The following is a 25,258-nucleotide window of genomic DNA, read 5'->3' as shown; positions in this document are numbered from 1 at the left end:
CAGATCATCCACAACCGCACCTGGCAGAAGACAACACCTGTCACCAATCACTACTCATCAATTTCACCATGGTTTGAAATGTTCATCCGCATCACATATTCAATAAAGCTCATGTGCAAATATGCAATGTGCAAACTGCTCTGTGCAAATCATGCTAATAAAGTGCAACTATCACCATGAAAGTGCCATGTGCCATTATTAAAGTGCCTAATTAAGTTGTTTGTTTAAAAGTGACATTCATACACAGACCCAGTTGTGCAGTATTTACAAGGCCAAAGCCATCAGTCACTAGTAACGAAGGGCTCTTCGTTACAATGCCTTTTGGAGGTCAGTGCATCACTTAACTATTCACAGTAAATGAAATTTTGACCAGGGGTGCCCAAACTTTTGCATGCCACTCTATGTACAATTTGAAATATCCTAACTTTGGTGCCCCGAAGTGGCTGTATATAGAATGCAACTAGGGGGTACTGAGATTAATGTCCTGAAAGCAACACATTAACTGCATTACTATGACATCAGAGGAATGTAAAAGATGCTACAAACTTCTACAAACAGTAGCTTTAAAAATGTCTGACTTAAGTTTTTTTTGTATGGTTGTGCCTGACTAATCTGAATGTCTGCTGCATTCCAGATCTCAGCCAGAAGGCTAGTAAGTAAAATTAAAACAATAATGCCCAAAACTACAATAATACCAGTATTTAAAAAAATAAATAAATTTTCTTCTTAATGTCATTCACCCTGCAAAGTACAATTCAAAATCAAAGTTTGGACAGTAAGAGGTGAGAAGATAGAGTGCAATCACACCATGCTTCCATGTTAACCTCCACTAACTGCCCTCTTAGTAAACACCATTTTCTTTGTGGTCATTTCTACACATTCCCATGCTGCTGTCCAACCTTTTAACCACAGAACCATCGTCCTGCACAATCTCTTTCTCTACTACATGAGGCAGGAGCATTTTCCCAAAGCCTCCAGCATAACTCAATGCCTGGAGGGAAAAGAATGAGGGAGGAGAGAGGGATCAGAAAGAGAGGAAAGACAAACACTGGAAATCTGACGTGAAGATCATAAATGTTCAAAAAAATATATTAGCATGTATTGGAAGCACTTGTAAAAATACACTGTGATTATGGTATCACGACTAACAGCACCTCCACATTTTTTCATGTCCTCTCATGATCAAAGATAATCTCCAAAAAAATCTGCTTTTGGTAAAATCATTTTTAGTGTTTTTTGGACACACTGACCTTCTCAAAGTCCTGTCTGGCTGAGGGGAGATCTACAGCCAGTGAGGGGTCTCCCGTTTGCTTCTCCATCCTTTCACCTCTCACCACCGTTGTCTTGACAACCTTGCTGACCTTTCGGCCTTGCACTGGCTCCACTTCAAACTCTGATGCAGTGGCGGCACCCAGGGCCAGGGGCTCTGAGAAGGTCAGCTAGAGAAAAGACCACAAAATGTCCAGACACCCTCTGTTATGTACTTTGTAAAATGTACTTTTATTTTTTGTCTGGTGTTGTCATTGGGGCAACACTTTAATCGATCCAATACTTTTATGGCCAGATACCAGCAAAACGATTAACATTCCTATCAGCCTCAGGTGTGCTTTGTATAGAGTGGTGCAGGAATGAGTTCTAAATCCCGCCAAGTAAGCATTTTAGTACTGCCGGTTCCCTCTTCTTGAATCCAGTGGGTGATTTGAATGGATTTTGGTTAGATGTCTGAAATAAGGTCTGTGGTTAGCACAAGCTTAAGAGATTTCAATTCTCATTCCACAACATAAAATACATCAGTAAATACCCCACTTGTGAATACTGAAGCCTTTAGGTTTCTTTAAATGGTGGTTGCTAACAAGTGGCTAAATGAGACTACAGGACGTCATGCCGAACATGGCTCTACAGCCTTGTCGTGGTGGCAAAATTAGGTCATGCAACCGCAATGTAGTTTTGTTCATAGCCTAATGTTTTACATGCATTTATGCATTTATGCATACAAAATAAAAGTATTGCTCATTTGTGAAGATTATCTCACTAAACATAACATGTAAGTGTCATAAGATTTTGTTTGCCACAAAACTTATTTTCCGCAATAATCCCGATAGGAAAAGCCCATTGGCTTTCTGACAAGTGAACCAGGGCACTAACTTCATTTAAGCATGCTAACACACTAAACTGAGATAATGAACATGGTAAACATTCTACCTGCTAAACATCAGCATGTTAGCATTGTCAGCATTTAATGTCATGCATTGTAAGCATGCTGATGTCAGCATTTAGCGATCCCTCTTCCAGGATGGACAGACGTGCAATAGATGTCGTATAGAACAGATCAACATGATAAATTAACAGTAATCCGTATGACACAATGAGACAGAAAGAGAAAGAGAGAGAGAGAGAGAGAGAGAGAGAGATGCAGGACAGACGGTAATGACAGTAGCTTACAACAACATTAATGAAAGTAATAATATTATAATTATAATTCCGGCTATTGTGGTACAATATGTTGAAAGTATGTATTAATATCTGATAGTATACATATGTGATAGTATGCAAAAATGAGCTACTGATTTGCACACATTAAATATAACATTATTTATTCTTTGTTGAATACGGCCTTTCATTTAAAGTGAGACATTTTCTGTTAGTATCTTTGTCAGTCAGACCTGCACACATAGCTAAAAAATGTTCTCAAATCAGTGTCACATAAATTTTGCCTGTATCTGCAGCATCTAAAGAATTTTACAAAGTTAGTTTATTTAATATAAAGACAATATACTAAAAAAAGGGGACAATCTGAAATTTCCCAATGTTGGTGCCCCGACTAGCAGTATATGGAATGACACTGTGGTATCAAGCTATCCAACTGAAGGATGTTTGGTACCTTCACATGACATTAGAGAAAATTGTTATATTGTGGTAGTCTGACTAATACTGGACTTTTAAAATACATGTAAACATGTTAACTCAACTGAAATCATGCTTAATTGAATTTCTCAAAGTCGGACTAACACACCCAGATAACGTGATTGGGAGTCGAATTACTCCTGCATGTATACAGTCAATCGGACCCAAACTGGCCGAGGTGCTCTGCACATGCTCCAAAGTTTTCACCCTTGGCTTTGACCCGGAAGTCAAATATCATTAAATGACTAACAGAAGAAGAAGCTGGTAACAACATGGTGAAATCTACATCCAGAGCCATGCATTTTTGGATGGACGAACTAGTTGTCCACCATGGTACCATGGTACCATGCTTTATTTATAAAGCCCAATATCAGAAATCACAATTTGCCTAAGAGGGCTTTACAGCATACAACATCCTTCCGTCCTGTCATAGTGGAGTTGGACATACTTTGGTCAATAAATCGATTACCCGTGCTTGTATACTGGGACAAGGACAGTAGTCCAATTAAATTACTTAGTCAACCTATAACTGCAGCTTGACTTAACTGTGCATGTAAATGTATTGACTGAGATGAATGGCCTGAAAGCAACACATTAACTGCACTATATATCATCAGAGGAATTTGAAAGATGCTGCAGTTGCCAACAAATAGTTGCTTTAAGGTGATACAACCAAGGGGAAAACATTAGATTTTGGACTGTTTTGTTTTCATAACATGTCTTTATTTCAGACTAGTGGAAAGAAAACACCCAAATTACACATTAAGATGTTTATTTTAGTTAAGATTTCTGTTCTGAAAATGTATGCATAAAATGCGTATTTAATTACATAATGCCTCATTTACATATTTAAACATACCATTTTAACAAATTTGTAATACAAAAAATAATTGCCTTACTGTAAGTAATCAAGTGGAGAAGTTTAATAATTATATCCATTAGTTAAATTTTTTACCCTATTCACCTGGGGTGTCTCCCCTTAATAGCAATACCTGATAATAAATATAAATCACACATCACACATCACAATATAAATCACATAATGGAAACCAATAATGTTGCTAAAGATTAAAGTGGTGCTGCTATGAAACCATATGAAAGTAGCTGGGATATAACACTGACCTCTTTTTGATCTCCCTCACTGTGAAGCACAGTTCTCTTCACCACTCTGGACACAGTGTCTCCCTCCTCGATCTGCACCGTCTCCTGGTGAGAGCCCTCAACGGTCACTTCCTGCGTCTCCATGCCATCCGCTGACACATATTTACGAATCACCTTCCGTGTGATCTGCAGGGCACAATGGCAAGTGATTAACTGTGCTGTAAAATCTTATTTTCCATCATGTAGGCCATGGACTGGTATTGTTAACTTAAGTGTAACTTTTAAAAATGTTATTTAATGTTGGTGGCATCTTTGAATGCAACCTTACTTTCTTAACTACCATGTTGCCATGCTCATCTGTGTACTTCTCCTCTGTGACGGTCTGTGGTGGCATATCTGGCAGGTTATCCGCCTGTAAAAAGACAAAAGACGTACCATCAGTTCACATGATACTGCACAGAGAGGAACAGCCAACATGTTATTTGTATCAGAGAAAGTATTTCAAGCAACATATGATGTAAGTCACTCAACACCACCGCGTCTACAGTCTATTTTAAAGCCCCTGTATGTATAATTTTGATGCAATTGTATAAACTTTCAAATCATTCTGACAGGGTAAGTTTCACGGGGGTTCTACATCAGAACAAAGAAAATAATATGGACATGGCAAAATTAAAAGTGGGTGAGTGTGCAGAATCAAATAAACAAAAATGACAAAATACCAAATAATAGATGTTGTTTAAAGGTTCTTTTACAACTTCAAAAATTTACTTTCTGTATTGCAGAATATAGCTTTTGTGCCAAGCAAATAAGGGGAGTTCTTAGTAAAATTATTGAGTTAAGTCCAGCAAAACAAAACACAACACCAAGTAGCAATAAAGCACTGCTACCCACAAACCCTGCACCACTTCACAGTGCACCAGGGCTACACAGCTGCATCATGTTTGTTTACCTGAATGATAACTCTGCGTCGGACCACCCTGGTGGTCAGCACCTCCTCCTCTGAGCTATCAGTAGACAGACACCCTAGCTCCTCTGCTATCTCCTGGGAGACAACCAGCATGGGTCAGTGTATCAGGTCTAAATAGCAGCTGTTCATTCTTTTCTCTGAATCTTGCTTTTATGTTTGCTTGCCGAAAAGGTTCATGTACAGGAATGAGGGAATAAAATCAAAAGAAATAGATGGCATGACACAACAGTGATGTGCAATAAAGAAAAGGCACAGTAATACAAAAACTTTCAACTGAAATAAATGTGCCAGGATGGGAACCAGTGTGCAAAATACAGGGAAACTCAGACCCCCTGATTGACACCTGAAATCCCCCAGAAAATGTCCAAATCAAATCTTTGGAGCGTCTCAGAAATTAAGATCTATATTGTGAGGTTTGTTTGCATTTTGCATAACAGCAGCACAGAAATCAGTTCTAATCAGTCCATTCTTGAGTCCAAGTGAACATTTGTGCCAAATTTGAAAAAAAAAACAAAAAAAAAACAAAAACAGGGTGATACAGACAAGATCACAGTGACCTTAACCTTTGACCACCAAAATCTAAGCAGGTCATTGTTAAGTCTACATAAACATTTGTGCCAAATTTTACAAAAAAAAAAAAGAAAAAGGAAAATTCCCTGAAGGCATTCTTGAGATATTGCAAAACTGTACCTCAATGCCAACCTCTATGTAGTTAGCCATTTCGCTCATTCTAGGGTACTACTTTTTGTTTAACTCATGGTCAGAGAAGCACTTAAAGTGATTTATGTAAATATAATTTTGAAAGCTGTGTAAGGCTCGCGCATACTTTTTTTTGTTGTTTTTTTGTTTGAGTCCTCATTTCAAATGCAAAGTTTAGAACCGCCGATAGAGTTACAATGAGAACATTCATTGAAGATACGCCAGGTTGAAATATACCGTAATTTTCCTTTAATGTGTGGCTGAAGTTTGCCTATTTTTCAAGTACCACACACAGCACAGGACAGGAGGATTTAATATTTTGCACACTGATAGGAACAACAAGCAGAAATCAAAGGATGCAAACAAGTGCAGGTGTGAACAAAGAGTTATATATTAAAGAATCCGTTATTTACAGAAGCTTGTAAATGTCACAAATGCTGACTTCAAAATGTTGAACTGCAAAAAACATCAAAAAACATCACACCACCAATGTCAATGGCTTTGTCAGCCACTGATGACACAATTACTACAACTATTTAATACAGCATCAAAGTTGTTACATTTTTGTTATTTCTTTAAAGTTCAGGCACTCATGCACACAAAAGCACTCGTCAGCCCCATTTAGGTAAAGTGCAAACTTGTGTATTTTATCTTCTGGGTCTTGAAAGCAGCACCACAGCAACCAGTCTGGCCAGGCAACAAAAAAGCCAGTGCAGTACTGCGCTCATGCTCAACCCCTTACCCTTCCCAGGAAGTCATCATCATCGTAATACCCTGCCTGATCTCTGGAAGGAAGCTCCTCACACACAGGGAGGTCGCCCTCTGTTCGCCCTTCTGAATCATAAGCAAATTCACTCAGACATTCACTGCCAGAAGAGAACCGCTTGTAATCTTCCACTTGGAGAAAAGGCTGAGCAGTGTACTGAGGGCTCCTTTTCAGGAAGCCAACACTGGGGCTACTCCCAGGCAGTGGGGACGGAGGTTCAGAGATATGATAAATCTCATGTTTCAGTTTAACTTCTTCTGGTTCAGAGAAGTCAGAGAGGGCTTGTCTGCAGTCGAAGAATTCCACATCTGAGTCAGAGTGCTGTGGAGTTTCAGATCCCTTACGGAGCTCCTTTGGTAGGACCTTTGGATCCTCTGAATCAAATTCAGAGACTGTTTTCTGAAATTCTGAGAGGACTCTGTTAAAGTCTGGGGAGAACTGGAAATCTTCAGCATTTTCAGACTCTCCCTTGGTAGTGGCTTCAGTCACAACCTGAGATGAAATTGAGTCACTGAACACTGGAGACACTGGACTTGAATCATCCAGGGAGGCTTGGCTAAATTCAGAAACTCTCAGGGTTTGGTGTCCTGAAAATACTGCTTCATAATCTGGTGGTACCAAAAACTGAGTTGACATGGGTGAAAAAAGCTCACTGGACTGTGCCTTCTCAGGGGACAACTTCCACTCTGACTGTCCATGTGAACTGTCCAACCTTAAACACAATGTACTTTCGGGTGCAGGTAGAACTGGAGTAACAGTTCTGTGGGTTGTGTATGAGTTCTGGTCAGGCAGTTTTAGGGGAATTGATTTCATTGTCTTGTCATGAGTAAACACTGCACCTATTTTATTGGTGTCTTGTGTCACTGCTGAAGCAGACAATGGCTCTGTTTGAAACTGAGTGTCCTCTGGTGTCTGTGGAGGAGCCTGTAAGTGAATATCAACATGATCTAAATAAGTTTACAAAAAAAAGAGAAACAAATCAACATACAGGTTGGTATGCACCCATAAATTACCTCAACAGTTCACCAGGTTAGTATCACTGTGCGATGATTTGTTTTCCATACAGCCAACATCTGATCAGGTTTAGAACATTATATGTGAAGCCATGACATGCAGGTTTAAAGAGATACTTCACCCACAAAATCACCATCTGTGTATCAATTACTCACTGTGTTACCTCGAATTTGTGAAGAAAACTTTGTTTTTCTTGCATGCTACCACTGTCAACAGAGAATCCATAAAAGGTGAACATCCTTCATGTATTAAAGTAAAAAGGGGGCCAACACACAACTGGTAAACCCAGTCTCGATCCGAAGTCACTGAATAATGGTGTTTGGTCAGTGACTACTGGAGTCAGATACAGACAAAAAACCCGTGCTTTCATGTTGGCATAATACACGTACAGGAAGGAAATGCAGCCAGACAACAACGTAAGTTAAAGGGGCGGAAATCCGAGTCGGGAGGGCAGGCAGGTGGGTCCAACAACCACTTGCTTTCAACCAGGAGGTTCATTTTCCATATGAATGTAAAGCCAAACCCGCTTCTTTTTTCCTAAACCCAACCTTGTGCTTTTGTTGCCTAAACCCAACCAAAAACGTACATGTTTGCTGTTATACCAAGGTAGTGCATTTGTTTTGAAAGAGACTGTATGCACACTGTACATTTCCTGTGAAAATGGAAGTGTATTTTTAAAACAGACAATGCATGTAATAGGCTAAAGTTGACACGGCGTCCCAAAACATCAACAACCATCACACCCAGGGTACCCAGGGACGTGGAAAGTCCATGACCAAACTTCGATATGTGACGAGGTCAAATTGAGAATGTGTTGAACTGGTACAGTATAATCCAAATCTCATTTATCCAGTCAAATTGTAAGTACTTCCCAAACATATGCTTTTTCACTAAAACGTTATGAGTATTTCGTCATGGCACTTCAGGGCGCTCAACTCGTCCCTGCATGAGACTTTTTGTATATAAGTACTTTAAATCACAACATTTTAGTGAAAATACCAACCTGGTCTCACTCTGAAGTTGTCGAAATCCTGCACTTGTTCAGTGACTTTCGCCATCAGACACTGACAAAAAAAGCTGTCCTTTCACATCCGCATGATACATGGCCGGTCGCCATTTCTTGCAGTATAATCAGAGTCTCATTTATCCAGTCATATGCTCAGTACTTTCCAAACACATGCTTCTTCACTAAAACATTATGATATAAAACATTTCCTCATGGTACTTCAGGGTGCACAACATGTCCCTGCATGAGACTCTTTGTATGTGAGTGTTTTAAATCATAGGGATTTAGTGAAAATACATGTGTTTGGAAAGTACTGAGCTTCTTATACAGCATTGTTGTGTGACAGTTTGTAAACCAGTGTTTTAATACAGCCTGGGTTTTGTTAAATGTGCGTCCTGATTACTTCAATTCATGAAGAATGTTCGCCTTTTTTGGATTCTTAGTTCACTGTGGAAGCGTTACAGAAAACCTACGTTTTCTCCACAAATTCAAGGTAACACACACGGTGAGTAATGATATACAAATGATCATTTTGCCAGTGAAGTATTACTTATAAAGGAGCTTAGCATCAGACAACTAAATAAGAACTGAAAGAAGAGCAATAAGTATTTTAATAATGATACATTCCAGACAAATTCCGGACACACTTGATGCATTAACTGCACTCCACTTTGTAATTGGTTCATCAAGGCAGTTATTTCTTCATCCAAGTGACATTAGTGAATTTGTCCAAAACCAAAGTGAGTCTTTGCTTGATTGCCATGCTCTCAGTCTTACCCTTTGTGAGGCTGTCTTGTTCTTTAACTCTCCGGCACTGACTTGTAGGATGTTCTTCACAAGAGAGTCTTTTTGGATGTCTTCCTCACAAACCGTGGCGTGTAAAGTTATAATATTTTCAGCTTCTGATCCTTGCTGCATCCATTTGTATGTATCTGTCATTTGTTGACAGTCAGGACTGACATGTCCTTTCTTAGGCTTTGTCTCACTAGTTTGAATTAGTGATGGTGAAACAGCCAATGGCCCTTTGTTAGGTAATGGTAAAGACTGACCAGGTAATAAAGGAGATGTCACATGACTCAAATGTTCTTGTTTAGTGACGAACCTATCGGTATCCTCACAACAAAATAATTCCTCCTCTGACTCAACAGTTTGAGGGCTCAGTGGCCTTGGGCTATCATCAATCCAACAATCAATGGGTAAAGCAATAAACTCAGAGTCTGATGAGAAAGACACTGGTGAAGATGATCTATCAATGTAGGTAGGATACATAAAGTAAGAAGACAATATTCTCATAAAATCAGGAACTGGTGAGTCAGGCAATTGTCGTCTGAACTCACTGATAGATGATATGGATTCACGTGAGGATGGTCTGTCAGTCTCAGCGTCTCTTGACGATGTGACCATGAGCTCGCACTCTGAATCTGAACCCATTGATTCAGCTGATGATGAGCCATGTGTAGCAGTGTACTCCAATGACACTGTAAACTGAGGGATAGGAGAGTCTGGAGACAGTGACCTGTTCTCATTAAACTCAGGCATCGATTCTGGAGATGATGCTCTTTTGTCAGCCATTTGCATGGCTGATTCAAGCAACATAAGTTTGTAATTGGACAGTGACTGAGATGACAACAACCTTTCTCTCTCATTGTAATTCTTTGACAGTGCAGATTCTGGAGGTGATAGCCTGCATTCTGCAAACTGAGATTCCAAATTTCCAGATAGCGCATAATCTATATCTGATGCTAAAGTTTCAGGTGAAGATGATGCTGACCTCAGGAATGTTACACATTCAGGAAGTGCCACTGTAAATTCAGGTAAGGGGGAATCTGGAGAGAGTGGTCTACATTCATCGGCTGATGTTACAGATTCTGGTGACGATGCTCTTGCTTCTATCACCATGGCTGAATTAGTGGATATGGGCATGTAGTCTATCAGGGATTCTGGTGAATAGCGCAGATCATCAGATATGAATACAGCACCCAAACCATCATCAGACTCTGTTTGCACCTCATGGGCAGGTGTTTCAAACATGTACTTAGCCTGTCTGTGTGTAGCTGCTCTTGAAGTTAAAACGGGTTCAATCACTGGTGGAGGTGACTCCAAAACAGCACTTGAGGTGCACACAAAGCCATCATCAGCTCTGTCTATGCCTGTTGAAGTATATGGATGTGTACCCTCTGAAGGTGGTGCCGTGGCAATGGCATCATTTTTATCTTTTACTTTATTATCTTGTACATCATCTAGAATGCTCGTTTTTATTGTGCTGCCAACAAATTGCATAAATCCTGTTTTAGTGCTGAAAGTTTCTCCTGCATATTGAGGATCATGTACCTGAGAAATCAGCTTCCGCAGGTCTGCACCATAAATGAAATCATCTACTATGACAGCTACTTTCTCTGGTGAGGTAGGTGCCGTTGCTGTTGATAAATCAGTTCTATTAATGGGTACTTCATTGGCCATTGGGACATCTAATTGAAGTATTGATGGACTGGGTGGCAAAAGAAATTCTTCTTTACCTGATTCAAAAGGCTCTGGTGATGCTGACCTCTCTTCTAAACAAAACAGGTCCAAAGTTTTGGACAAATCATCTGAACCTGAAAATTCAGTGGGTGATATGTCTCTCACTGTCATGACATTTTCTACAAATGTCTTTGTAAAATCAGGTACTGGTGATTCAGATGGCAAGGGTTTACATTCATCATCTGATCTCTCTGACTGAGGTACTAGTGGTCTCATGTCAGTGGCTTCTATGTCAGAAAAAGTCAAACCATATTCTGTATCCAACAATATAGATTCTGGGGACGAACACCCATAGTGTGTTTCTGCTGCTGTAGTCTCACGAACATTTTGTGGAAGGAAAGGAAAAGGTGAATCTAGAGACAACCGCTTGTGTTCATCAAGTGACTGAGTAGATTCTGGAGATACTGATAGGATATTCCCAAGTAACATCAGTACCGCAGGTGACAAGGGTTTGTATTCTGGTATGGATTCAACTGACGGTGGCCTCTCTTGTAATTCTGATCCTATTGATTCAGGAGTATCTGATCTATCCTCTATACCACAATTCATGGTCATAAAGATCTCACTCCAAGTATACTCAATATCTGATTCAATGGATTCCGGGGAGGATGATCTATAGCCGACATTCACGATAACACGTTCATGCACTGCTACTCTGTATTCAGGAATGGGTGAGTCTGGTGACAGAGCCCGGTATTCATCCCCAGATGTCCCTGAACCAGGTGAAGAGGGTCTGTTTTCACAAACTTCTGATCCCAGGCTTATAACAATGTATTCCATTTCTGAAGAAGTTGACTCTGGGGATGCAGACTGACATCCACAAATAGTTTCAGATATTCCAAACATTGGTTGCATAAAGTCAGGTAAAGGGGAATCAGGTGAAAGTCCCATTGATGCTCGAGATTCAAGAGATGGAGGTCTGTTTTCCAAGAATGCTGAGCAAGGTGACTCCATTTCCACATCTGACCATACTGACTCAGGTGAAGACGACCTTAAGTCCATGTGTAATACAGTGGACTCTTGTAGTGCCTGTGTAAATTCAGGAATGGGTGAGTCTGGTGAAAGAGGTCTAAATTCATCTTTGGATGCCGTTGAACCAGGAGATACTGCTCTTTCCTCAAAAAGCCAGGGGGTACACAAATCAGTCTCCAAATCTGCGTCTGAATATACTGACCCAGGTGATGTGGATCTGTATCCAACTCCAAACACAGTGGATGCACTCATTGTGTACTGGGGTAGGGGAGAGTCAGGAGACAAACATCCAAGATCAGAGTCAGACACTCCTGATTGACGGGACTGTGCTCTGTCCTCAAAATCAAATATTTTTGAAATCAAAGGTGCATATTCTATTTCTGAGGACTCTGATTCAGGGGACGATGACCTGTAGACATTAAATTCAGGATATGTCTCTAGCAAAGCCTGTCTGAAGTCCGGCACAGGGGAATCAGGAGAAAGTCTTCTGTATTTATTCAGAGATGCTAAGGACTCAGGAGAAGATCGGTCCTCTGTTATCACTGGGAAACATAACTCAATTTCCTCGTCAAAATCAGACAATTGTGATTCGGGTGAAGATGACCTCAAGTCCATATGTGATATAGTGGACTCTTGTAGTGCCTGTATAAATTCAGGAATTGGTGAGTCTGATGAAAGAGGTCTAAATTCATCTTTGGATGCCGTTGAACCAGGAGATACTGCTCTTTCCTCAAAAAGCCAGGGGATACACAAGTCAGTCTCCAAATCTGCGTCTGAATATACTGACCCAGGTGATGTGGATCTGTATCCAACTCCAAACACAGTGGATGCACTCATGGTGTACTGGGGTAGGGGAGAGTCAGGAGACAAACATCCAAGATCAGAGTCAGACACTCCTGATTGACGGGACTCAACGTCTGATGTATCAGATTCAGGGGATACCGACCTTGACCCAACAAACATTGGAAAACATTTGACTACTCTTGCCATGAATTGCGGTACAGGTGAATCTGGTGATGAGGCTTGGCGCTCATCTCCAGATGCCACTGAATCAAGTGATGGAGTTCGACGGTCATCAGATACTGATAAAAATGATCCATATTCATACTTGATATCTGAATAACAAACTGACTCAGGGGATGGAGATCTGTATTCAGCAGTTGAAATAACTGGGTGAAGTATAGGCTGTCTGAATTCAGGTATAGGTGAATCAGGCGAAAGTGCCCTGAACTCATTTTCAGAATCTGGTGACAAGGATCTTCCTTGGACCTCAATAAAAGCCATGTCTAGAACATCCATTTCAGTGGCTGACATTACAGATACAGGGGATGATGACCTCCTTCCTGAAACTAACATGGCTGATTCTATATGTTGTCTGAACTGCAGTAGAGGAGAATCTGGTGATAAAGTCCTAAACTCATGAAGCGATGATGTTGAATCAGGAGATGATCTTAATTCAGTTGTTATCATCAGTAACTCAGGTGACACAGGCCTATATTCTGTCACTGATTCTGGTGACAGTGGCCTCCTGTTAATTTCTGATGTCACTGCATTAGGAGAATCTGATCTGTCCTGAATGCAAAATTCAGAAGGAAAGAATTCTGGTGAATCCTCGAGTTCTGAGGCACCTGATTCAGGTGAGGAAGTTCTATATCCACCATATAAGACAGGAGAACTCTGTAACTCTGGCCTAAAGTTAGGCACTGGTGAGTCAGGTGAGAGAGACCCATGTTTGCCCAGTGATCCTTCTGATTCAGGAGATGATAACCTTGTAGATAAATTAGCAACATCAAATTGCTCAAGTTCTGCATCTGACACAGGTTTGGAAGATGGTGGCCTTTTATGTTTCACCGACAATTTGGGAAGTGAGACTGAAAGTTGGGGAACATGTGAATCTGGACACAAAGGTCTATACTCATCTAAAGAGTTTCCTGTCTCCTGCAAATCAGAATTCAGAAAACTCAGTAACTTCAGGGGCTTGGGTGAAAGAGATCTATATTCTGCCTCAGAGTCAGATGATATCATTCTACCTCTGTCTTCTGCATTTGAATCAAGCAGAACACATTCCTCACTAGTCTCCTCATATTCAAACACTTTAGCTCTGTTTGCAGAGGCCTCTCCTACATAATGGGGGTCATGCAGTTGACATATTAGCTGGTTTGTTCTAAATGTTGCATCAGCAGCTGATTCTTTAAGCATGAAAAAAACAGATTCAGTCATCAGTACTCCAGGTGATAAAGATCTGTATTCTGATACTGGGTTCTCTTTCCCCTCAGTCTTTGTTTGCATTGCTTGAAGAGTGTTTGCATCAGATGAATCTGTAATGTCCAACTTCACACCACCCTCTAACTCTCCCTCTTTCACATCTGAATCCTCCAAAACATACTCAATTCTTGTTCCAGCATACTCGAAAACACCAGTTTTACTGCAAACAGTCTTTCCAACATAGTGTGGATCACGTATTTGAGAAATGAGCTTCCAAAGTTCAGCATCATAAACAAGTCTATACGCTGGTACCCTGCTGGTACCCTGCTCACAAATACTTAGGTCTACACTTGCCTGTGTATATTCAACATCAGAAACCACTGACTCAGGAGAAGATGATCTATCAAAAATAACTGAATCAGACTCAGTCAGCCCTGTTTTGAATTCTGGTATTGGTGAGTCACCCCTGTAGTCATCTCCAGAAACTACTGAATCAGGTGAGGGTGGTCTAATTTCAGAGGACAGTTGTGACAGAGACACATCCCCATATTCTAAATCTGGACGAACTGAAACAGGTGATGAGGATCTTGCCAGAGCAGCAAATTCTGGTAAACCCTGTCCAAACACTGGAATGGGTGCCTCAGGTGAAAGTGGCCTGCTTTCATCGACAGAATATACAGAAGGTGGTCTGTTCATTGCAAACAATTCTAAAGAAGAGACAGACATACATTCTAAATCAGAGGATATTGATTCAAGTGATGAAGATTGATCCAGTTTAGCAATTACAACAGATTCTGCTAAAGATGGTGTAAAGGCAGGAATAGGTGAGTCAGGCGATAGTTCCCTGTATGTGTTTAAAGATGTTAAAGAATCAGGAGATGTTGGTCTGTCATCAAAAAGAAATGAAATGTTTAAATCAGTCTCCAGATCCAGATCGGACAATACTGAATTTGTTGACACTGATCTGTGACAAACTTGAAAGAGTCCAGAGGCAAAGTACTGTGGGACTGGGGAATCTGGCAGTAAAGCTTGCTGACTAGCTACAGATATTCCTGATTGTGAGGAATCTGATCTAAGCAATTGTGGTGACATGGGTCTATATTCTGCTTCAGAATCAGGTGACAGTGATCTTTGGTCATTTTCGCATTGCAAAGCAATAGCTTCATCTTCAACTGTTACATCTGACTTTGTCTGAAAAGACACTGTCCTTGATCCAGGAAACTGAAAAATGATTTTACTCATGAAAGTTTCTCCTACATACTGTGGGTCACGAATTTGAGAGATAAGCTTCCAAGGTTCTTCATCATATGCTAAACTCTGGACTGGCACTGAATATTCTGGTAGGGGTAAAGGTATATGATGCTGAGGTACAGAAACTGAAGACTCTCGAGGTAACTGCTCTTCAGAGACATATGTACTAAATGCAAATGAAGACGGTAGATCATTTAATGCAGTTTCTGGACACATAAGAGGTGACAGAACTTTAGCAGAGTCTTGTATCTCTTCATATGTAGATATAAACTCAGATGATTCTTTTTGACATTCTGTAACACTCTGCACAGGTTCATAATTAGTTTTGACTGATTTCTTCTGCTTCGTTTTCTGTCTTGCAGATTTTGTGTCCTCAGTTATAGGGTTGTACATTTTCTCCTTTGAGTTTCCTTCGTTGAATAACTCATGACGTAATTCTTTTGTAATAATAGTTGACAAGACTTCAGCTCCAGCTGGTAGTGTGACAATGTTTTGGTCACACTGACTGCCATCAGGTATAACTGATTCTATCTTGGGAGCTTCAGTTTCATTGTGAGTCATTGGATTTTCTTCTTCCGGTTTAGGCAAAATGAAGGTTAAATATTTTTCTTGAGTTTTTGACTTTTCTAGATCAGTAATTATTTTTGTTTCCAACTGTTTTCCAGCACATTCTTCTTCTACAACAACTGCAGCTTGTGTTGGTTGGAGTGTCATGTCTTCCTCAAGAGGTAGATCAGTTGCAGGATTAGGCCCATAATCACTTACAGAATCACTTAAATCAGGGGATAAAGTCCTATTCTCAAAATATGACAGCAATGACATGGCCTCACACTCTGTATCTGACAGCTTAAATTCTGGTGATGATGAATGATCATTGATAGTAACAGCATGATGCACAGACAGTGTACATTGTGGTATAGGAGAATCTGGGGGCAGACACTCATTGAATCTTTCTGATTCAGGAGAAGATGCTCTAATGTCCAACATTGCTGACTGTGGAGACATTGGTCTATAGTCGAGCACTGATTCTGATAAAAGTAGTCTTTCCTCAATATCAGACATAGATATGATAACCCAATCATCGTCATCCTCAAATACAGATTCTACTGGTGTTTGTGTTTTGGTTTCTGTGTCAAAGTCTGATGGTTTAGGTGATTTTCTTCTATGATCAGCATGTATGGAATCACACACTATCTCTGCAGATTCAGCTGATTCAAGGTTGGGTGATCTATGTTCAGTGACAGGTAAATCAGAATCAGATCCATTTTCAGATGCAGCTGCACTAGTTGATGAAACTCTATCTTCAAGGCTAAGCAATGCTGGAGACACAAAGCTATAATCTACATCTGAGCATATTGATTCAGGTGAAGTAGATCTCTCCCCTATCATTACAATAGCAGGGTCAGGCCAGTTGAGACTGAATTCAGGTAAAGGTGAATCAGGGGACAGTGTTTTATGTTCATTTATAGATGCTACAGATTCTGGGGATGATGGCCTGTCTTCGAGAGGCTTTGATAACAAAAGCACTGTTTCAGGTTCCAGATCTGATGACACTAATTCAGGTGATGATCCACATTGACAAGTTGTAAAAGACTCGGAGACTTGTTCAAATTCAAGGATAGGGGAATCCGGTGACAGCCGACAATGTGCACACGATTCAGGAGATGATGGTCTCATTTCGTGGAAATCGGGAAACAAAGCCACATGCTCTGAAGATGTAAAAATACCCTGCATTGTTTTTAAAATGGCAGACTCAGGTGACTCTGCTCTGTCCTCTATGTCGAAAGTGAATGATTGAGGTGAAATGGACCTTTCACCACTATAATCACTGCTTAGTGATACTGGCCTTCCAAATGGTCTTTTGTTTGAAACCATTGGTGTTAATGGCCTTTCCTCTGCTTCGGATGTTAACAGCATAGAACTGTCTCCTGGTGCACTCAATGATGGTTGCCCCTGGGTGGAAGCCTCAGCATAACCAGTTTCCCATGAAAAAACAGGAGGTGGTAGGGGAGACAAGGGCCTAAACTGAGGTACTGGAGAATCGGGAACAAGAAAATTAAGTTCATTTACTAACAATGCTGATTCAGGTGTTGAGGCCCTACTCTCTGTCTGTAATATTGCTATATCAGTCACAAAATCAGGTGAAAATGATCTATCATGAACTAAGCTATGAATTTCAGGTGTAGACTCTACAGAGCTCTCATTTTCATTCTGTCTGAATGACAGTGTTTTCTCAACGTTGCACTCAGCTCCTGATATAACTGACATGGTATTATCTACTGAATGAGCACCTATTTGCTCAGAAGTTGAGTCATGTGACATCTCAATATAGCCAGTTGAGCTTATGAGTTTTGTTTTTTCCGACAATAAACCTGGAATGGTACAACTCACATCACAAGGACCTGCTAATGCCTGAGTGGCAGTCTCAGTTGTATTCATGCCATGAGGGGATTTGACATCAAAGTCCCCAGACATTAGGACTTGGTGCACATCAATCTCGTGCTCAGAGTTTGAAACATCTTCATTGGTGTTAGTGTATTTAGCAGCTCCCTCAACCTCATCTTTCCTGACTCCAGTTTGAATTGTGTCTTCGGTGGATGCCACCATGGACACATCCTCACTATCTGTATCCATTAACTCAACATCATATCCATACAGGACTTTATAGAGTCGACGGGAAACATCATCGACGTGTGTTTTGGCCATTTGTTTAGTCTGCATGGATTCTGTCGTAGCAATAGTGGAACCAGAAGGAGACACAGAAGTAGCCTGAGTAGGCAGAGGCCTTTGCTCACTTGTAGGTTGTTGTATAAAGCAAATCTTTTCAGGGATCTCTTCAGCTTCTGTAAGCTCCATAGACAGTTTTCTGAAGTCTTGCTCAGCTTGATCACACTCAAACAAGGTATCTTCAAAATCGGTCATAGACAAAGGTCGACTCTCGCATACACCTGTTTGAGAACTGTTGGATGATTCTCGCCAAGGCAACGGTGACAAATAATGAGCATTGTATTCAGAATTGGTGGTTTGTAGACACTCCAAGCTCCACTCCTCTCCCCCTTCTGCCCCCTCATATCCAGCAGCCCCCTCGCCATCACATGGTTCAACAGTGGGGTAAGGAGGTGGGGTAATCTGGGCACCTAACATGGGTCTCCCTTTGTACAAAGGGTCTACCATGTGGGATCGAAGGTTGTAGGGAGAGGTGCAGTACAATGTGAAGAAAGGACTTACTTGTTTATGAGTGCCTGTGTGTACCGTGTCTGTCAATTCGTCATATACTCTTTGTGATGAGCTGCGGAAAAAAACAATCAATATTCAGTTACTGGATGGCTGATCAATTTAATTCTATTGGAAAAACAGAATTACTGCCTTGTGGTTGTGTGCCTCTGCTAATCAGTCAAGTTGCAATTTACATCCACGTCTGTGGAAACATGGATGCTTCACACTCATCCTCCCCCTGGCAGCACAGAAGATCTATACAATCAGCACAGTTTCAAGGTGGGCACCCAAGATTAGTGTCACCAATTAATTATCTGACCAAATATCTCCCCTTCTGTTCCTGAAATATGACCCTGAGTAATGGCTAGAAAAGTGTTTTTGCACAATTTTACAATGTCACAGTAAAGCTGACGTTTTGACCTTTTGTATATAAAATGTCATCATGTTATTGGACATTTGTGTAAAATGTTGTCATAACTAGCATATGAATTATTGAGTTATGCCCAACAACATGTTTTGTAAGGTCATTGTGACCTTGACCTTTGGACTTTGACCACCAAAGTCTAATCAGTTCATTTTTGAGTCCAAGTAGACATTTGTGCTATAGAGACATTCCCTCAAGGTGGTCTTGTGATACCACATTTAAGAGAATGTGATGGATGAGTTCATGGTGACCTTGACCTTTGATTTTTGACCACAAACTTTTGATCCATTCCACCTTGACTCAAGAAGATGTTGGTGCCAAATTTCAAGAAATTCCCTCAAGGTGTTTTTGAAATGAGAATGGGACAGATGGACAGATGAACCTGAAAACATATTGGGCCTCATTCACTAATATGTGCATGGAAATGTTCTTACTTTGCACACAAAATAAGTGTGTACGCAAAATCACTGTGGGATTCATGACACCTGCGCACTGGCCAATTTTGTTCTCACCACCTTGCGTATGTGTGTGAATCAGAATCATTCTAAATTGACAGGCGCGTGCTCGCAATTTGTGATTAGCATACTACCACACCCCCATTTCTCCATATAAGGAAACTGCTTGCCTAGAGTTGATTCATGAATCAAGGAAGCGGTTACGCGAGGAGAGAAGTAGTAAACTCGTGTGTGTGGGCATGTATGTTATTATAGTGCACCTCTTGAGGGGTTTCAGGGTTTGCGTATGGTATCATCAGCCATGTTTTGAGGCCATATCCCCGGTCACCTAAACAATATAACATTTTAGCATTAACGCAATAGAGACTTACTAAAAATACTAACTAAAAACAATTGAAATAAAAGACTAGAACGAAAGATGCTCACCAACAAGCCATCCACTTCCGACAGCCCCTGCCTCCAAACGCATTCCCACTGTACTGTTTGGCAAAATAAATGAGTCGTGGGTGCCTCCTGGCCAGCGGGCCACAGCGTTAAGGATATGGCAGTCGGCATTACAGATCATCTGCACGTTGGTGAAGTGATAGTTTTTTTCTGTTCATGTATTGCATTGAGTCAATCGATGGAGCTTTGATGCGCACATGGGTACAGTCTATTGCACCAATTGTATTTGGTATTCCAGCTATGCCATGGAACCCCCTCTTCACATCGGTCTGATTATGTTCATCATATGGGAATTTGATATATTCAGGCAATAGCCTTAGGATGCCATTTAATACCCGTGGGATGACACGGCTCAGAGAGGGTTGTGAAATCCCAGCCTGGTCTGCTATTTCTCTCTGAAATGTACCTGTAGCCAGGAAACCGAGGGTGGACAGGACTTGCACCTGATGAGGTATCGGATGAGAACGGCGTGTCGGGTGATTTAGATTCTACAGAGAATCACATAGTTGCAGTAGCACATGCCTTGGCAATCGGAAACGGCTGATAAGCCATTCATCATTTTCCTCGAACATGTTGTGTCGGTCCCTGAATACTTGCTCTCTCCTCAGGGCATGGGCTGCAATATCCTCTAGCTAGGCTAGATATGTCATTTTAACACTTGCTCAGGTGAATCAGAATCGTTTATATACCCTGCATGCCCTTTAACATGCTACCAATTAACCAATTGCCTTTGGCCACAGATGCGTAATTTCATGGCACAAGAAATTGCTGGGAGTGGGTGATCATTATAGGCCAAAACAATTAAATGAAAGCCAAAACTGTTAGGCCTACATTTCGAAATGTACATTCTCATATATTCCTTTGTAAACTAGGACTGTTGTTATCGTTGAATATTTTAATTGTCACAATGATGAGGGTGAAAGTGTGTCAATTTCATGGTTATTTAATACATTTGGCCAATATATTAGTAAATTAATGATTTTAAAAAATATTAATTAAATGTCTTTTTAATGAATGTGGTTCATTACTTAAAAGGTATGTGTTTGCATTTTCTAAGTCAGTTCGGCCTTCCTCATTTGTGCGTACACATGGTCTGAGGCAGTTCTAAATTTGTTCGCAGAGTAAGAACAAATTCTGTTAAGAAAATATTGATGAATCTTGGATTTGTGCATCAAACGATTGTAAGCACAGTTTAAGCACAGATTTGTGCGTACGCACTGTCTGTGAATGAGGCCCATTGTCTCCAGCCACAACTGTCGTTGGTGTGGAGGCATGTGTGCTGCGCCAGGGAGCTTGCTGTTCTGACCGGGTAAGTGAGCAGGGGCGGGTGGTGTCCTGCCGGCCACGACACATAAGTTTTTAGCTGTGGTTTTTATCGTTTAATCCAGTTGTTTTAAAACGTCCATTACTCTCCTCCTTTACCCGACACTGAACGTTTTTAACTATGACGCCTCAGAGCTCCCCGGCTGGTCTGGAGACAAACCGAAAGTTATGAAGTGCAACCTGTGCGACACGTTTGTCATCGTCTCCGAAGAGGATTTTACTGACAGTGCTTTTATCTGCTCCAAATGTCACCGTTTTAACCAGTTACAAGACTTGCTCATTGGCTGTCTGACCAATGAGCCCCCCCTCCCTCCCAGATGTTGTCTGAGGACATGGACTCTGCTCTGAGAGGCTGACACGGCGGCACAGTAGGAAATGACAAGTCACCTCCACCACCTCCTACCTTTGCTAACTGGACTGGTATACCTTCTTCTATATCCACTATCATTTCCTACCATAGACCCACTGCAGCACGCTCGATATCCCACCCCTCTGCTGCCAATCATAATAATCTAATCCAAGTCCCCCTGGAACCTCTGTTACCCAAAGTGCCTGTTTGTCATCCCATAAACTTTGTTTTTTTTTAAACATTAACTTGGCCGTACTGAACGTGCGCTCTCTTTTAAATAAAACTTTTATCATAAATGAACTGATTTTAGATAACAAGATTGACAGTATTCTTTTAACAGAGACATGGCTTGGCACTGACGCACCAGTTGTTCTCACCGAGGCTTGCTCACCAAATTTTAACTTTTTATTCTCTACTGGGGGGGGGACTCAAATGAAGTTTCTTTTAACAGCTACACATCATGTAAGTATCATGCCTTTGTTTTTAACAGTCCTCCTATTCTATGTATCACAGTTTACAGGCCACCCCATCATTCTTCCTCTTTTATCAGTGAATTCTCTGAAATATTATCAATCATACACACCACCTAATAGAATTTTAATAACTGGTGATTTTAATTTGCATGTAGATAACATCTCTGATACTATGTCCAGAGAATTTTTAAACCTTTTAATCTGCATGGATTTTAAACATGTCACACAGCCAACTCACAACAGAGGACACACCCTGGACCTGGTCATAACCTATGGCCTGTCCACTGGTGTGTCATCTGGTGTTGACCTGGCTCTGTCTGACCACTATTGCGTGTATTTTAACATCACCAGTTTTAGCCATCAGGAGGCCCTGGTGAGAACGGTGAGGAAACGCTACCTAACTTCTGAAGTGGCTGCAAATTTTATTGAGATTTTACAGAGCACTCCTGCTGAAATTTTACCAGCACCCTGTGATTTTATTGTGGAAAATTTTATCAGTAAATTGAGGTCATCACTTGACTCAGTGGCTCCACTTTTAACCAAAACCATAAAAACAAAACCTACACACCCATGGAGAAATGATAATATCAACAAAAAAAAAAAAAAAAAAATTGAAAAGAAAATACAGGAGTGCAGAAAGGAGGTGGAGAAAAACTAAACTGACAGTTCATTATGAAATATTACGTGAACAACTCAAAACCTACAATAATACAGTCAAACAGGCATGAATATCGCACTTTGCAAAACTCATCACAGATAATAAAAACAACCCAAAATTCCTTTTATTTTCTCCACCTTCAATCTTTTAACCAACACCAATTTTAATAAATCATCCAAGCTGCCAACAGACGCCCTCTGCGATGACTTTGCAGACCACTTCAGAAGTAAAATCAATGAGATCAGATCCAGTCTTTTATCTCAACAGAATGTAATTTTTAACACACCTGAACAGTTGCTTTTACCCGAGGAAACACTGGAGAGTTTTGCCCTGGTTGATGCAAGGACACTTGGTCGAGTTTTCTCCCAGGTAAACCCAACAACCTGCCTTTTAGATCCAATTCCCACATCACTTTTAAAATAATTTTATAGATTCTTTGAGGAACGATTTTAAATATAGTAAATTACTCTCTTTAGACGGGTGTCTTCCCCACTGCCTTCAAAACGGCAGTGGTGAAGCCCCCTCTGAAAAAGAGTAATTTAGATTCCAACACTCTTAATAATTACCAACCTGTATCCAACTTACCGTTTTTAAGTAAGATTTTAGAAAAAATGTTTTTTAATCTAGTAAATGATTTTTTAAACAGAAACAATATTTTAGAGAAATATCAATGTGGTTTTAGGATGAACCACAGTACCGAGACAGCCCTTTTAAATATTTTAAATGACATCAGGTATAATGCAGATTCACAAAAACTCACAGTCATGGTACTACTGGATCTAAGCACTGCTTTTGATACAGTAGATCACCACATTTTATTAAACAGACTTAGAAACCTGGTCGGCCTCTCTGGTACTGTTTTTAACTGGTTCAGCTCTTATCTCACAGATCGTTGTTTCTTTGTAAGTATGGATACATGTTCCTCCAGAACACATGAAATTAGGTGTGGGGTGCCCCAAGGGTCAAATTTAGGTCAAATTCTTTTTAATCTATACATGCTTCCCCTTGGGGACGTCATCAGGAGGCACGGCATCAGCTTCCACAGTTACGCAGATGATACACAGCTGTACATCACTGTGTCTCCTGATGACACAGGGCAAATTGATATCCTTTTTAACTGCATTTTAGATATCAAGTCATGGATGGCAGTGAATTTCCTACAGCTCAACCAGGACAAAACAGAGGTCTCAGTTACTGGTCCTGAAGGCAAGAGAGAGAAACTTTTACCAAAACTACAAGATTTTAAACCTTGACAATGTGTAAAGAACCTGGGCGTCATTTTTGACTCTGAGCTTAATTTTATTCCACACATCAAAAATGTAACAAAGAGAGGTTTTTATCATCTTAAGAATATAGCCAGAGTCCGCTCGTCTCTCTCTCAGGCTAACATGGAGGTGCTGATGCATGCTTTTATCTTTTGCCATTTAGACTATTGTAATGCCCTGCTCTCTGGTCTTCCCAAAAAGACAATCTCCAATCTACAATTACTTCAAAACTCAGCCGCACATGTGCTGACGAAGACCAGAGGGCGGGCGCACATGGATTTTAAAATTGTGTGTGTTTCAGGATTGATTTTAAGGTTCTTTTATTAGTTTTTAAATGTCTTAACAGTCGTGGGCCATCTTATTTATCTGACCTGCTTTTATATCAACCCTCGTGGATCCTGAGGTCCTCTGGCACCAGCCTTTTAATTGTCCCAAAAGTCAGAACAAAAACCCACAGGGAGGCTGCATTCAGCCACTATGGCCCACACTTGTGGAATAGCCTACCAGAGAGCATCAGGACTGCAGAGACTGTTGATGTTTTTAGGCTCAAGACTCAACTTTTTAATGTGGCTTTTAACTGATTTCTTCTACTCTTCTTTTATTATATTTTATTTTATATTTTATTTTTTTTAATTTATTTATATGTATTTATGTTTTAATGTCTAATGTTCTTAATGATCTACTTTTAAATCCTTATGCATTTTATTATTTTTAATTTTTAAATCTTTATTTTCTTTAATTTTTTAAATCTTTAAATTTTTTATGTATTTTATCATTATTCTATCTTATGCTTGTTTTTATCCTATTGTCTTTTAGTCTTTTAGTTTTTAGCTCCACTGTTTCCTCATGGGGGGCCTCCACACTGGGAGGTCCTGGAGTTCCCTCAGGCCCGGACGACTGGGGGGCTCTGCACCATGTGTGGACTCCAACCCGGTTGGGTGGTCTCTGTGGCGGCACTCCCTGTGGCCATCGGCTGTGGCGCCTCTCGGTGTGAATGGCTCCCCATAGGTGGTTTTTCCTCACCTGGTGCCCTTAGTGCCCTGCCACGTTACTATACTGTGTGTGCGTGTGCACACGTGTTCTACGTGGGGGGTGGGAGGGGCGGGTTTTTCATTGTTTTTTATTTTGTGAAGCACTTTGTGTTGCATTTTTAATGTATGAGAAGTGCTGTATAAATGAAGTTTGATTTGATTTGATTTGATAAAAAGATAGAAGCTAATAAATGTTTTATATTTACATACAT

The 25,258-nt window shown here is 40.5% G+C and overlaps 1 protein-coding gene across 11 annotated transcripts in view; it reads right to left on the bottom strand.

Annotated features, from left to right (window-relative positions):
- Positions 1–25,258, bottom strand: part of ank2b (ankyrin 2b, neuronal) — a 423,224-nt gene that overhangs the window by 5,430 nt on the left and 392,536 nt on the right. For 7 of the 11 annotated variants that reach the window (XM_078164851.1, XM_078164850.1, XM_078164848.1 and 4 more), the window contains 6 exons: positions 18,637–18,697; positions 4,958–5,050; positions 4,334–4,417; positions 4,027–4,191; positions 1,251–1,439; positions 900–991 (listed from right to left, as the gene is read on the bottom strand). In XM_078164851.1, the coding sequence (XP_078020977.1) occupies positions 900–991; positions 1,251–1,439; positions 4,027–4,191; positions 4,334–4,417; positions 4,958–5,050; positions 18,637–18,697 (684 nt within the window). The other 4 variants (XM_078164844.1, XM_078164845.1, XM_033651640.2 and 1 more) reach the window with 2 other exon arrangements.

The sequence above is a fragment of the Epinephelus lanceolatus genome, chromosome 22 (assembly GCF_041903045.1).
Source record: "Epinephelus lanceolatus isolate andai-2023 chromosome 22, ASM4190304v1, whole genome shotgun sequence".
NCBI lineage: Eukaryota > Metazoa > Chordata > Actinopteri > Perciformes > Serranidae > Epinephelus > Epinephelus lanceolatus.
The sequence above is the reverse complement of the archived record's forward strand: the minus strand, read 5'-3'. Positions and strand labels throughout refer to the sequence as shown.